The sequence below is a fragment of the Fusarium fujikuroi genome, chromosome FFUJ_chr09, assembly GCF_900079805.1.
Source record: "Fusarium fujikuroi IMI 58289 draft genome, chromosome FFUJ_chr09".
In the NCBI taxonomy this organism is placed as follows: domain Eukaryota; kingdom Fungi; phylum Ascomycota; class Sordariomycetes; order Hypocreales; family Nectriaceae; genus Fusarium; species Fusarium fujikuroi.
Genome location: NC_036630.1, coordinates 607475 through 622334, shown reverse-complemented (window position 1 = coordinate 622334; position 14860 = coordinate 607475). Strand labels below are relative to the sequence as shown.

At 48.7% G+C, this 14860-nt stretch overlaps 7 protein-coding genes; 5 read left to right on the top strand and 2 right to left on the bottom strand.

Moving 5' to 3' along the window:
• Nucleotides 1-834: 834 nt before the first annotated feature.
• FFUJ_09971 (probable actin-like protein ACT2) lies at nucleotides 835-2155 on the bottom strand (the record flags this gene model as incomplete). XM_023568067.1 has 3 exons in its annotated part: nucleotides 835-1565; nucleotides 1630-2049; nucleotides 2134-2155. The coding sequence occupies 3 exons, from the start codon at nucleotides 2153-2155 to the stop codon at nucleotides 835-837; spliced, it is 1173 nt and encodes a 390-aa protein (XP_023435421.1).
• A 308-nt stretch (nucleotides 2156-2463) lies between these two features.
• On the top strand, nucleotides 2464-3315 carry FFUJ_09972 (related to DCG1 protein; the record flags this gene model as incomplete). XM_023568066.1 has 2 exons in its annotated part: nucleotides 2464-2580; nucleotides 2647-3315. 2 exons carry the CDS (start codon nucleotides 2464-2466, stop codon nucleotides 3313-3315), a joined length of 786 nt encoding a protein of 261 aa, XP_023435420.1.
• A 152-nt stretch (nucleotides 3316-3467) lies between these two features.
• FFUJ_09973 (related to glucose transporter-3) lies at nucleotides 3468-5026 on the bottom strand (the record flags this gene model as incomplete). XM_023568065.1 has 2 exons in its annotated part: nucleotides 3468-4886; nucleotides 4934-5026. 2 exons carry the CDS (start codon nucleotides 5024-5026, stop codon nucleotides 3468-3470), a joined length of 1512 nt encoding a protein of 503 aa, XP_023435419.1.
• Nucleotides 5027-5565: 539 nt separating this feature from the next.
• On the top strand, nucleotides 5566-6399 carry FFUJ_09974 (uncharacterized protein; the record flags this gene model as incomplete). Its single annotated transcript, XM_023568064.1, has 1 exon — nucleotides 5566-6399. One exon carries the CDS (start codon nucleotides 5566-5568, stop codon nucleotides 6397-6399), a length of 834 nt encoding a protein of 277 aa, XP_023435418.1.
• Nucleotides 6400-6756: 357 nt separating this feature from the next.
• FFUJ_09975 (uncharacterized protein) lies at nucleotides 6757-7116 on the top strand (the record flags this gene model as incomplete). Its single annotated transcript, XM_023568062.1, has 1 exon — nucleotides 6757-7116. The coding sequence occupies one exon, from the start codon at nucleotides 6757-6759 to the stop codon at nucleotides 7114-7116; it is 360 nt and encodes a 119-aa protein (XP_023435417.1).
• A 476-nt stretch (nucleotides 7117-7592) lies between these two features.
• Nucleotides 7593-9150, top strand: FFUJ_09976 (uncharacterized protein; the record flags this gene model as incomplete). XM_023568061.1 has 3 exons in its annotated part: nucleotides 7593-8071; nucleotides 8127-8386; nucleotides 8441-9150. 3 exons carry the CDS (start codon nucleotides 7593-7595, stop codon nucleotides 9148-9150), a joined length of 1449 nt encoding a protein of 482 aa, XP_023435416.1.
• A 4477-nt stretch (nucleotides 9151-13627) lies between these two features.
• FFUJ_09977 (uncharacterized protein) lies at nucleotides 13628-14641 on the top strand (the record flags this gene model as incomplete). Its single annotated transcript, XM_023568060.1, has 1 exon — nucleotides 13628-14641. The coding sequence occupies one exon, from the start codon at nucleotides 13628-13630 to the stop codon at nucleotides 14639-14641; it is 1014 nt and encodes a 337-aa protein (XP_023435415.1).
• Between the last annotated feature and the right edge of the window lie 219 nt (nucleotides 14642-14860).

The window sequence follows — 14860 nt, the reverse complement described above, 5'->3', positions numbered from 1 at the left end:
ACAGGAGAGGAGATTGGATGTGCCCGTCCGTAGTGTAGTGTACGCCGCTTGGTATCAATTCAAAAAGGAAAAGGTTTCCCCGCGCGGGGGAAAAAAAGGGAATAGGTAATAGAGCGTAGGTAATAGATTCTCGCCTCCTCGTTCTAATGCACGACGCGTGAGAGTTGATAGGATGCGCATACGAGGTTGTGTATCCCGTACTACACCCTTCTCCCTTTTTTTGACTTTGGCGTCGCAGACTATAATAAAACAACGGCACGGCACTGTTAGGTTTCTCGGGAGCTGCAGCCGCTGTACTCACTTTCCAGTCTCCTTGCGGCGCGGATCTCTATCCCTTGGGGGGACAGACGCGATATGGGGTAATCGCTGCGGAGCCCCCTGTGGAGATTGGGAATAAGATGGTTATGAGTCTGAGTCTGGCTGTGAAAGCGATCGGTTGCGCTGGCGATGGGAGGGTTTGCGACAAAGGGTAATGGTGAGAATGGGTTTGGTAGGTATGATCGAGATTCATGCCTCGTGTTCCAGAACTTTGCGACTGTTTGTCACATATCAGTGATGACTAAGCTGGCTTTTGGGTGTTCAAGCTTGTTGGTGATGGTTACATTGGACACGCTTTTGGAATGATCATGAACTATACTTCTCATGCTATCGCTCTCAATGATCTTAACATTGAAACTCGTCTGAAATGGTCAATTAGCTCAATTGACACCAACACAGAAATGAGACCCCCAGTCAAGGCAACATGATCTTCATAACGTCTTTTCTTGCTGTCTACCACAAACTGACTTGAACGCAAAATACCTTCCCCTCTAACAAACGCTCAGAGGTTCTCTCTTATCGCGGTCCCAATTTCTCAAGCACTCTAGTACCCTCCTCCTCCCACTCCGCCTTGGTAACCCACATGCTCTCCTTGTCCGCCATAATGTTGGCCAACACCGCTCCACCAAGGAACACCATGTGTCGGCGTCGCGGAGGATCTTCTATCCGCACCTTGAACTTGCTCAAACGCTCAGGGTTGCCCTGCAGCGCTCGTGTGAGCCACAGCTGCTTGAGCTCCTTCTCCAATCGCGACGGGAGACCGGGATACATGCTGCTACCACCAGACAGAACAATAGCCTTGAACAGAGACGAGCGGATGTCGACGTCGGCGGATTGGATGGTGTTGAAGAGGAATTCGCCCAGGCCGGGGGATTCGCTGTCGACAAGGTGAGGCTGGAAGAGACACTCGGGCGCCTCGAAGCGCTCGCTGCCAACGCGGATCACACGTCCGTCCGGCAGGGTGTAATCCTCGACGAGCACGGTGGTGTCCTCGCTCAGGCGCTTGTCGAGCTCGAGGTCGTACGACACGTAGCATAGCTTCTCCTTGATCTGGCGGACGGTTTCGAAATCGGCGGTTCGGTTGAGGGCGTAGCCGCGGCGCAGTAGCAGTTTGATGAGGTTGCGCGTGACGTCTCGGCCGGCAACGTCTAATCGCTTCGTGAGGTGGTTGAGGACCACGGATTCGTAGACGGGCACAATGTGTGTGACACCATCGCCTGAGTCGACTACGACACCGGAGCTAAGACCTACACCGCATTGGTCAGCACCAACTCTTGCGCAAGAAGCATTGAAGCTTCGGGGTAGACTCACCTTGAGCGTATAGAGCCAGAACGGCCTGGATGGCGACGTAGACACCGCCAAAATTATATCTATCAAACATGACCTCGCACATCTTCTCTCGGTTCTTAAGAGGGTTCATAGGAGGCTCCGTCAAGAGGATCTTCTGGCCCGTAGGATCGACCTTGAGCTTCTCGTAGAAGGTATAATCCCAAAGATGTTCCATATCGTCCCACTTCTTAACGATGCCGTTCTCCATGGGGTAGCTGATCTGGAGCATTGTCCTCGCGGCGGCAGCTTCGTCACCGCACATGATATCCTTGATGACAACATCGCTATCGGTCTGCTCCTCGGAACGAAGGATCGGTCGGCCTACGATGGAGGGGTATTGATGTTCGGGGAAGTTCTGCGCGGCATATCCGACCTTGAGAAAACCGGTACCTCCGTCGAGGACTAAGCGGTAGAGGTTCGAGGTCAGCTTGCGTCAGGGGAGAGATGGGAGCTTCTGGAGCTTGCGGAGCGAGGATGGGAGCTTACCAATGGGTGGAGGGTTAGACATTATAGTGATGGCCCACGACGGCGGATATGTATTGGGAGGGTTGTGAGGCCGAGGAGGTGTCGTGTTGGTATATGGGAGCTTCAGCTTAGAGGAGGTTGAGGTGGTCGTCAGTAGTGGGGTTCGAGTGGCCGACCGTCGTCAGAGGTGGCTGAGGCGGATCACGTGGCGCCCGCGAGCTGGTTTAGCTTCCGTCATGTAGAAACCCCTCTCAAGATAAGTGAGAGATTTCAGTGTTAGAACAGAATTAGAGCTTCATCAAGCTATATATATATCACTATATTTATCGTCGAGTCTTTGTATCAGCCATCATGTCCGAGCTCCGTTTCCTCAGGCGGAATCTCCGCATTCTCGTCCTAAACCCAAACTCATCCACTATCATGACTGACGGCATGGCCAACGCTATCCGCCAAATGTCACTCCCAGACGTATGATACACACACAGCTAAAACAAAACAGTCTTCAATTCTACACAGGCTGATGTGTCACAAAAGTCAGTTGAGATCTATACCTACACAGCCCCTCCCCACTCCGCCCCAGACAGCATCAACGACCAGGAGGGCATCGACCGAAGCACGCAGGCCGTCCTCGATGACCCCAAGATCGAGGAGGAGCTTGAGTCGGATAAGTACGACGGCGTTCTCGTCGCGTGCTTTAGCGTTCATTGCTTGGTGTCAAAGTTGACTAGGTATCGACATCTTGCAGTGACTGGGATTTTTGAGGCGAGTATTCTCACGTCTCTTTCGCTCATGGCTGCACCCGATAATGCAGGAAAATGGGGGATCGTCACTACCGGAAAGTGGTGGGAGGACCACTTGTCGCACGGCGTCAAGAACTTTCTTGGGCAGGCGAAGGACGGCGTGAATAACAAGTTTGCTGGCGTTTTCTCGTCTGGGCTTACGGCGGGTGACTTTCACACTGTCCCTCCGGAGAAGGTAAGGGAGAAGCTCAAGGAGGCAACACGAAAGTTGCTCAATGAGGGACAAGTGTCGGTTGTGCTCATGGGGTGCGGTGGTATGGCTGGTCTGGAGGAGATCATCCGATCGACTGCTATCGAGGAGTACGGCAAGGCTGACGGTAACCTTGTCTACATCGTCGACGGAGTCAAGGCGGGCATCATGCAGTTGGAGCAGATGATCCGCAGCAAGAAGATCTTTCGGTAAATCAGCAGTCGCCTCGTTCTATCTGTAGAGCCATATCTGCGACTGTCTATTACGCTGCTTGAATACAAATAAAGAAATCACTCCGCGCGTGTACCCCACGCATAATAGCATGTTTAATGACGATAATTCAAGGCAGCATTTGTCGCAGGCTTCTAATCAACACGCCTTGTCCTGCCCCAAACCTCATCGACATCCTTCTTGCCCTTTGTTTCTGGCACGTTCCAGAACACAAAGATAGCAGATCCAGCGGCCAGGCCTGCGAAGATAAAGTAAACCCAACCGTGACCGCCCAGCAAGTCGTTAAGAGCTGAGTTTACGATCGGGAAGAATTGAGCGACCAAGAAGGTCGCTGCGTAGTTGGCTGCGAGACACCAACTTTGCGTGGCGCCAACAGCCTCTTGTCCGACCAGCTCAGAGGAGATCAGGAAGGGCACTGGACCCAGACCAACTGCGAAGAAGCCAACGAACGCCACGACGGCGATGGCCGAGAGAATCTTGATTCCAAAGATGATCGAGATGGCCAGAATGAGAGCGCTTGTTCCTTGTCCGATAATCGAGGCAAGGAGGCAAGTCTTGCGACCGAGACGATCCGGAAGAGGCGCGCATGCGATAGTAGTGAACAAGTTGACAACGGAAACGAGAATAGTGAGCAGTGACGAAGAGACGGGCAGCAAATCGGCAAGAAGAGACACGGAGTACATGATGATCGAGTTGACACCACAGAGCTGCTGGGCAAACATGATGCCCACGACGGCGACGATTGCAGGCCTGGTATCAGGATCCTTCAGTACTTCGAAGAATCCAAGATGCTCAGTACGGTTCTTCGACGGTGATTCGGAGGCACTATCCGCCTGAAGCAAGCCATCTTCCTCGGAAGCATCACGGTCATCTGAGTCCCAGGTCTCAGTCTCCTCATGGATGTCGTAGCCGTTGCCACGAATCCTCTGCAGGGTCCGCCTGGCCTTGGGCGCATTTCCCTGCGCCGCCAACCACGATGGACTCTCTGGGACGACGAAGAGACCCAAAGTTTGAGCTGTCGCAATGAAGACTCCAGTAGCGAGGATCCATCTCCAAGCACTGCCGTAGCTCAGGAAGAATCCCATGGTCTGAACCACCAGGATACCAAAGTTGATCGAGATCTGCGTCATAAAGCCAAACAGTCCACGTTCCTTGGGTGGTGCAATCTCGCTGATGTAAAGAGGAACAACGACAGTTGACGCTCCAGCACCAATACCAGCAAACAAGCGACCGAGAGCCATGACGAAGACGCTTCCTGCGACGGTCTCAATAGCTGCTCCAAACAAATAGAGCAGACCCGTGATGCGCATCGCAGGAAGGCGTCCGCGTTTCGACGAGAAGGGTCCAGAGGCCAAAGCTCCCAACAGCCCACCAAGCATGAAGATGGAAGATATCGTCGCAAACGAAGCCTCGTCCATGGGGATACAGTGCGGCATGAAACCAGATCCAGCATCGTCGTCTTTCGGCTTGTAGACCAGTCCCTTGATCTTGTCGAGGGCGGAGATCGATTTCTTGCGGCATGTAATAACATCCTGGGGTGCGTTGAGTTCAGCCTAAGATAGTTAGCTAGCTATTATCACGGCGATCTGAGCAAACGTACCAAGTGAAAACCGAACTGCAACGACCCCAGGGTCGAGACGGCGATGAGCAAGATCAGATACCCGCTGACATCGCGGAGTCTGATACCGGCCATTCTGGCGGGCGGATATTTTGTCGATAGAATGGGTTGGTGAAGGGGTAAGGTTGAGGGTTCGAGGTGAGGATCTGGGGTAGCTTGAGTTAACGTTAGCTTGTGATGTGGGTGGGTCCACGTGCGCTGTGGCGTGGATTACCCCTGTTTTTGGTCCCCCTGCGTTCATCATGGCAATGGATTGGAATGAGAGTGTCCAAATCCGGGCTATTGAAGTGCAACGAGCCGATTGACCATTATCTGAGAGTTTTTTACGAACTTTTGAACCGAGTCTTTCCAGGGTAACGGTCTCGTATTGATTTGACCAATGTTGAGCCGTGGTACGTATGCATGTTGGTTCCTTATCACAAAAGTCTGCCGATTACCCGGAAGCTCAACAGTCATGAGAGTTTGGGTCTTCTAAAGCTTGTTGCAGTTACTTTAAATACGTGCCAAGCCCCAGTTATTTCCCGTTCCTGTTAACTTTTTCGAGATCTCTGTGATTCGCTGTCGCGAGAAGCCATACTTTGTGTAAAATAATTGGCCCCCGAACTACCCTGAACATGTCTGAGGTACCAATTGACGATGGGAAGCTACTCTACTTTGAGGAGCGCAACCAGGACCAGAAAGAATCAATAGTATTCTTACATGGTGGTGGAGGCAGCCATATCGAATGGAAGCTGGTTGCTCCCCAGCAATCACTGTCCTCTTATCACCTAATCCTCGTCGATCTTCCTATGCACTCTGGGTCCTGGGATATTGGGCGCCCATTGACCCTGGCAACAGCTGCTGATGAAGTATGCAAAGTCATTCGAAAGCATGCACACGGTGGGAAAGCACATGTTGTTGGTCTATCACTGGGCGGTTTCATCGCTCTCGTTCTCACATCTCGCCATCCCGACGTCGTATTGTCGACGTTTTCCACAGGTGCTTACCCATACAGAGGACTATTCAAGTGGTTCTTTGAGCACCCGATGGCCATGTCGATTGTGAATTGCATACAGAGCATTCCTGGTGTGCTTGAGGCATCGCTGCGACGGCAGGGAATTGACTATGAAGAATGGGTTGCTGAAGGGAAGAAGAACCATTCACCGGAGAGGTCCAAGGCGATGAATAAGGAGCTCAGTGCCTTCAGTATGGAGGACGTCAAAGCAGTTGCAGATTCTGGAGTCAGAACTTGTGTTATTTCGGGAGGGAAGATGGATCAGATTGACCCTGCACGAGATATGGGTGTTATTCTGAGAGAGGGAGGAGAGAAGACGGGAGTCAAGAACGAGGCTGTCGTTGTGAGGGATGCTTATCACCCTTGGCATTTACAACTTCCAGAGTTGTTTGCTTCTGGGATTGCTGCTTGGGTACAGGAGAAAGAATTGCCCAAAGAGTTTGAGATTTTGTAATCTGGTCAGTCGGCCGGGTGTGAAAGAACAAGGGCGTTAAGATATGTCAATAGCTGTTGTTACCGATAGAGATATTGCATGCCATCAACAAGCAGGTCCTTTACAAGAATGTTTGTATCGCTTTCAAAGGCCTGGTTCGGGTTGAGTTGAGTGCGCCTGTTTTAGGCAGAAACTGCAGCGAGGCACCTTCTGCATGCAATGAGATGAGTGGAGGGCTGACAGGACTTACATGATCTTACCTTCGCATCATCCGCACCATGCGGGGCGCTATGATATACCTCAAGGCAGGACTTATCTCAACTCTGTTCATTACCATGATCGATATTGAGATGTGATAACTCTGTACAGCCATTCGCCATGGCCGACCCTCTTTCTTTGGCAGCCAGTATTGCCGGCTTAATCTCACTCGCCAATGTGATCTTCCGAACCACCTACAAATTCGTCAGAGCCGCCAAAGATGCGAAAGATGAGATTCAGAGCCTTCTTGACGAGATAAACAATCCCTCTAGCGTGCTGCGACGCCTTGAGGCACTGACATCAGGTTTAGAAGACGAAGGGCTGTCCTTCAACCCGACATTGAGGAATCACCATCTAAATCACTGCTACGAGACTTTAAATCGAATTGAATTCAGAGTCAAGAAAGCTTCCGAAAGCTTCAAGAAATCTAAGTTTGGCGGCATCGTTAGACAGCTCAAATGTCCTTTCTCATCGTCATAGATAAAATAGCTTCTGGTCGAGCTGTCTCAACACAAAGTAACCATCAGTGTCGCCCTTCTTGCTGACTCGATGCGGAAGATATAGCTTTCGCCCCCCAAATCTGATGAAATAGATAAGAAGATTGCAACTTTAGGACGGGTGGCAAGAAGAATTGAGATCAACACCATAATAGCCATCAATGAATGAAGGAAGCGCATTCTTGGTCATTTCATGAAAGCGATTCCACAACCCGCACTACAAACAAGTGTCGGGCTTCGTCATTCAATGACAGGACTCTGGCTGACTCAATCACCAACTTTTATTCGCTGGCTTGAAAAGCCAGGCTCCAAAATATGGCTAACTGGAATCCCTGGAGCAGGAAAAACAGTCCTCGCCGGCTCTGACATTCAAGAGGCTCTCACTCGCAGCTACACTTCTTGCAAGATAGGAGTGGCTTTTGCTTTTGTGACTACAAGGAATCGAAAACATGGAATACGATGAACATCCTCAGCGCCTTGGCTACTCAACTTGCACGTCAAAACGATGAATCTTGTAGACTCCTGGACGCATACTACGAAGTTCTTTATCCTCCAAAAGGACCCCCACAGTCTGCAGATGCAGACGAACCACGAGCAAAGATTAGTCAAATGTGTGGGACATTTGATCAAAATATCATTGTGATCGACGGTCTCGATGAGTGCGATGATATGACCGACGAAGTAGTGGACAACTTGATTCAAATAGCGGACTTTTCTAACGGGCTCTCGATGGCACTTTTTAGCCGGGATCACTACAACATTCGTGTACGGCTCGAAGAAAAAATTGAAGCAATCCGAAGAGCAGCACATACCGAGGATGCTGAACTCTACGTCATTGCCGAAGTTGACAAGAGGATACGAACACGACAATTGCAGCTGGCCAGTGCGGACATGAAAGAGGAGATCAGGAGTGCTTTGGTGGGAAAGGCCGATGGGATGTAAGAGCTCCTGTGATTATGCACTACGCGCCAAAATAACACAATTTATGTTCAGATGGGTAATTTGTCAGCTGGACTACCTATGTGACTATGCTCATGACCAAGAGCGTCGCGAGGCTTTGAGCAAGCTCCCCCCAGATCTTCCTGAGGGTATCGTCGTCTGCTTGAGAGTCAACAATTCCTCTGTTGGTGTACAGAACATGGTCCAGATGTATCTTCACTTTATGGCCGTGGCAGATCCAAAGTTGACAATAGCTGAGCTTCGACAAACGGTCTCAATAACAGCAATAGGTGGAACGCTGGACAAGGATAACAGTGTACCGGAATACGAAATAATGAAGAGGTGAAGCAGCCTTATCCGAAAATCAGCAGATGGTAAATACTTCGTATTTGCCCATTTCTCTGTCCGAGAATTTTTTGAAGACGAGAAAGCAATCTTCCAAACGGCTGGGATCGGAAAGTACTGGGCTGCTCAATCCGCGACCAACTCCCTCCTTGCTACGCAGTGTTTAAAGTTTCTCCAGATGGATAATTTTGATAGAATGCCCGATGTTTCGGATCAAAAAATTGCTGTCATTCACCAAAGGGACGAGACTTTTCCGTTCTACAGACATGCTGTTCTCTTGTGGATCAAACTTACAAAAGATGGACTAGGCGACGCAGAAATTTTGAAATTAGCAAAATCTCTGTTCCATCTTCCCCAACCAAAGTATTTTATGAGTTGGTATATTGAGGTCTCAAAAAATGTCATGTATGCCATTGGCATAGGCTCCAGATTTGACACGAATAATGAGACTACAATACAAGCTTGGAGGGTAGCGAGGGCCCCTTCGTTCAAGCCACTGCATATGGCTGCTGCTTTGAATCTCCTTGAGATATGCAGCTTCTTAATTAGTAGTGATTCTGGGGCGAACGACAAGCTGGATGCCACAACCCTTCTCGATCTTGCGTTTACGTCTATTCTGTCAGTTCCTGGGTTGGCAGAAATGAGTGGAAAAAAAGACCCAGCATCGCGATCTTATGACCACTGGAAGAAACCTGCTCCTACCTCGTCCTGGCTGGGAAACAATGACGATTGACTACCTGATGTGCGCTGGAGGGTATTCTTCAGGCCATCTGACCCCCCCCCCCCCCACCCCCAACCACGCTCTCTGTCTTCTCTATCACCTGCTTGTTTGCGTTGATATTCAATGACTTATACTCTGTTTTCCGATAATTATGCTCTCACACAATTTTCTCTGTGTCTGAGGTTAAGGTACTTGAAGAAAGGCTCGTAGCGACTGATAGGTCAAATCATGCAGAAGAATCAGCTCGGATGCTCTTGGGGCTCATCAGCTCAACTAGAATATACAATACCGACTGGGGTTCTGAGCTAGGCCTGATTGTGTGGGATTGGGCTCAAGCAAGTGGCTTTTCCCTGAAAACAGATTTGCGTTTAGTTGGCTCTTGTGCTTTGATGTCGGCCGATACCTAGGCTTCCCAGATTATTTCAGCTGTATGCAGCAATACTATTGACCAGCTCAATTACTGCGCTGTAGATAGAATAATGAGGAATCAAGTTCCATATTCTGGACCGAGTAACGGGCCTTTACACCTGGAAGTCAAGCATAACGCCTTCCACGTCCTCAAAGCGTTGGCCAACGTAGGCCTCGATGTTTACACCTATAACGACAAAGGCAACCCCTCAGTTGACTTGTGCGAGCGTCAAGGTATCTAGGGTTTACTGCCGTCTATAAGGTCAAAATATCAGCCAAAAGTCTCAACTGCAAACAAGGTAGCTTGCGCCCATTTGAGGTCCTTAACTTTCTTGGAATATTTCTGGTCAGTCAAGACCAGGATGGCTACAACATCTTATATTAAGGGACCCAACACTGTCACTTATGAGCTTTTCAGTGAAATATCGGAGATAGATGCGAAAGAAGCAATGCAAGGGCTTCGGTTAAGAACAAATGGTAGTACGCCATCAACTATGGTGTTCGAAAGTGCTAGCGAGAGCTCAAGAAGTAAACACTGAGACAATGACTTGAACAGACTATGCCTTCAGGTTCTGGGCTTCCTACAGAAACACCAGCAAGAAATGGTAGACCAAGCCAAAAGCTCGGGGACGCCCTTGCTATAGGCTATGGCAAGGTCTTACTATGGTATATGACTGACTAATTATAAAAGGAGATTAAGGCGAGACTAGTGATCGGAACAACCGTCAACAATCTGACGAAGGCTTTTTCTGAGTTCGACAGCATGATAGGGACAGATCCACACACCATTGCACAAACTGAGTGCCTAGGTCCCCTTGTGTCAAGTCCAATTGCTCCCCAAGCTTTATCCAGAAACGTTTGATTCGTGAATTGCTCAAATATCACAAGGATCCGGAACAAAATATCATTATAAATCACGTGCCTGGCAATCTAACAGACTCCGATTCGAGCCAGAAACAGATCTTGTGGCACTTTGCGTGTAATCTACCAGATAACGACCGGTACAGCAAGGCGCGATACATAAAAACGATTGAATTTGGGGCCACGCTGGCAATCATGTTTAAAGGATTCCATAGCAGGTGAAGAGCTAACACCAGTACACATCGCTGCCTATGACGGTTATGTAGATATCATGGGGCTTCTTCTTCATGATACCTTTTCACAGAATGACAGAAAGCTAACACGGACCGACTTCAATGCATTCGGCCGTATTAGGCGGCGATCAGTTGACTGTCCGATGCTTGCTTAAATATGGCGCTACTCGACTGTCGGATGCGAGCGGTAAGGACCCTGGGGTGACTTGGTTGGAGCTTAGGTTCGCTGAAATATATGGTGTCTTGGAAGGGGATACACCGGATGGCGTTCAGCAGCTCAGCGGAATTGCGGAACCAACAGCGCGCTTGCCAGTATCATTCGAAAGAGCCACGGAGGAAGAGGACAACGAGAGCATGAGGCGATTGATTGAGCTAGGGTGCCCTGTCGCAGCTGTCCTCACTCCGACGTAACTAAGTTTAAAGAAAAGTATGTATGGAATGAGTGGCTGGCTGAAAACTACATCGCCAACCAAAACCAACCTGAGAATGATTCCCGGGATTGACCGTCTCAATCTTGGTCGTACCGTTAGAGATGTGATTCGACATTTGGCAAGCTGAATAAAAGGGATGAGTGCTATCTATCCAACGGCTTAAAAGCCCATTCTCTGTATTCGTACTAGATTGTCACTCAGACATTCGTGTCGTTAGATCCACCACGATATTCCTTGAACGATTCTGCTACAGATTTTAGTTGCAGCATTGGTGGTTGTGGCAACTCGTATATCTTCCAATCACTGGCACATGATGGTTGCCGAACTGAAACATACTTAGCCGCAACGGACCGACCATATCCCGCAAACGAATGTGATAAAAGATGTGATATCAATATCTACTTCCCAAAGAAGAATACACTTTTGTTGCGACCTATTATTAAATATACGCTCGGACGAAAAAGCCTAGTTAAGCAGGTGAAAGCCATCAGCTGAAGGAAAACTATTGTTATATCCCAAGGTTTCGTCGGCGGAGCACGGAGTTCCAAAGACTTAAAACTATAAGCGGTCACGATGAAGTACTGGGTACCTTAGTTATACCCTGGGAGGTCAAAAGGAAATCGTAAATAAGAAAAATCGGAGCTGAAGCTCCTTGCGAGACAAGCCCGGCATGACCACAGCCTTGTAACGCTCCTTCCTGCCTTGGAAGGAGCTGTTTCCTGAACGTTACCAGTAACAATAACGAACTTGGTTACCTTATACTTGAAAGTTGGAAGCTCCTCTGGTATTGTTTTTCACCAAGTGCAATGCATCTGAGCTAGAATACAACATGATCTGATACATATGCTTACGCCAAAGACTGATAAAGAGGTAGCCTGCTTTCGTGGCGGATGTAACTAGGTGTCTCCGAAGGTTCAGCTGGGCATGGACGCGCCTCTGGCATGTCGACTTGGGCTACGGAGTAGATCATGCCAGCCTAAACACTCAGAACAACCGTCACTCGCTAATTGACCAATCCATGTTAAGTCTGCCGTATTTTTATACATGAATTTTAGGCCCAGGTCAAACTAGCGCCATGCCTACATCAATAGTTCAGTGCCCAGTCCTGCATAATACGGCACGAGCCGAAAACAGTTGCGGCAAGGTGGCGGAACGCGAATCCCTGTTTCCGCGGAGCTGTGCTTTTAAAGTCACACACACACCTCGCGACGATGACTGCCGATTTAGGGCATTTCCACTCAATTTGGAATAGTCTAATACCACAAATCGTGTTAATCCAGCCTGCTCCTTGAACTATAGCAGAGCTTGAACCTAAGGTTAAACAAAGAATTGAAGAATCGTTATAAACTAAGCGTGTACTACCTAGAAAGCCTAGTCATGATGTCCTACTGAGGGACAACAAAAAGAACTGCAATAGCCGAAAGAGCTGACACGAGACGCCGTAACTATTATTGTTCGTCCTACTGACCGACAGAATTATGGGTTACAGTCAAATTCACGCTAATGCAAAACTGTCACAACACGACCTAACATCATCATCCTGCTTCGAGTGGAATGTGATGAGTTCTGCATTTGAGGACAAAGTGGCCAGCTGAAATGTGTTAGCTGAGCCGGCTAAGCGGAGAATCGTCTCCAAGATAGTGTATCCAAGCGCCGTATGTATGTGTGATCAAGCTTGGATAGAAAAATAACACGTCACATGCTATCGCTATTGCTCTTAGTATTCACTATACTTTCAACTATAGTCAGATATTGACGAAGCTAGCTCTCCTACTGTCAACCAGTTGTTTCGGCTACGATATTCTCAAGATTGACTGTGTAAGGCAGGAGAAGCAATCTAAGACAGCCATGAAGATCAATTCCACCATATAACATAAAATGTATATACTTCCGAATTACTTAATGTTCTTTACTCTTTTCTTAGTCCAGCTGGATATGTATTATTGATGAGATACATTGTGCTCGCTGATGATCCATGGGGCACGGACGAAGTTTCCTGTGATTGTGTGCCATCATGCATGTTTTACCCATTGCGTTTCTGTATGTCCTTTTGAGAAACAATATATACAAGTGGCTGGCTGAGATGCACGAGGTCGGCGAAACTATCGATTGTTGGTGATTAGACTTTGGATATTTCACCCACCACTTGGCCCACTCAACCATGGAACTTATACGCACGCAACCACCGTGACATATGGCTCCATTTTCACGCGTAATCTGCATGTTCTAGGTCCAATTAGGCCACAATGTGATCCCATACGAGGAATTGGCTTTCCAAGCCGAGCTGACTTTCATCAGGGTTTAGCAAAGAATTCATCATGCTTCGAAGTTACCTTAGCCATTGACTACTGTTGAGTAGTTTCTTGGACGGGCGATAAATCTATATAAAGGCTCATATGCTACCACATGAATCCTCTTTCACAACTCATCAGACCAACTCAAACACTTCCACTTATCAAACTCAAACTCAAGAAGATTCATCTTCCACTTATCAAACTCAAACTCAAGAAGATTCATCTTCCTCTATTATATCAATCTTCCTAGACCACCTTCATCATGGGCTTTTGGTCTTCACTTGTCAACTCCGCCAGCCAGGCCGTCCACTGGGTATCCAATAATGCAGGAAACATTGGCGATGCCGCGAAAGTGGTCGCCGGTGTGATCGGTGCTGTTGCCATGAGTGAGGATGAACTGGCGGCGGAAGGCAACAACATTTTACCTACCTTCTACTCACATATTCTCAAAGCAGAAGTGAAGCTCTCTGAGGTAGCAAAGGAGAAATTGGGGAGTCCCGTTACTGCGAACGATGAGAATGTGAAAACCGTGGATTTGCCCGGACTCTGGCCGAGTCCTGGTGGCACTGTCGAGAATCCAACCGTGGTTCCTGGAATTTCCGTTGACATCAACAAACTGCTGGTGCTGAAGAATATCCCAAATAACATCAAGTCCTCAAATGGCCAAGTACAAGATCTTGGAGAGTTGATTGCCAACCAGCTTTTCGACTTCCAGCAGGCAGTCCCCCTCGACAAGGATTCCGCTATCTTCACCATTCCTGTTAATATTCTTAATGAAAAAACAAAGAAGCCTATTATCGGAGGCGGCATGGCAGCTTATAAAATACCTCTTGGCAATGCAGGAAGCTTCGACGCCTGGCACTCTCATATTCGCTTGCACTATATTTACAATGATACGGATGAGAGGAAGTTCCGCGAGGAGAAGCTTGCCCTTGCCATAAAGCCAGGCCCTACCAACCCCGAGACTGCTGGTGCCTACAATATTACCACGATCTCTGCACAGTGGAACGGATCTCGTGCGATTGCACCTCAAATGACTGAGGCGGTCAAGAAGGTTGTCAAGGATTCGAAAGGCAAAGTTACTGTTCTGGGCCCTGCTGTCATCGACGGAACCAGGTTTAAGTACCAATTCCAGACAGCCGTCTCAGTTGGACCAGCACAGGTGGCTGCCCAGTTGTCCACTGCCCTTTCGTTCGTTTTGCCCGACCCGACCCCGGAGAATCCCCTTCCTCGGATGCCAACGATTAAGGTCTCAAACGTTCAGACCTACGTTTGATCAGATCAGAGGTTGCTCTGTTCTTGATGCTCCGCTTATGTATGGGGCATGGCTGCCTAGGTGCCACAAGCGGCCTTTTCCAGAGTTTTGTCATTCGATCGGACGAGATCAAGTAGCAAAGGAGGTCATGACGAATAGGTAGCTATTGGAAGATGATTGTTCGGATATGGAAGAGCATACGTAGGTTGGTTTCATTTTGAGGTAGGTAGTAGGACAATG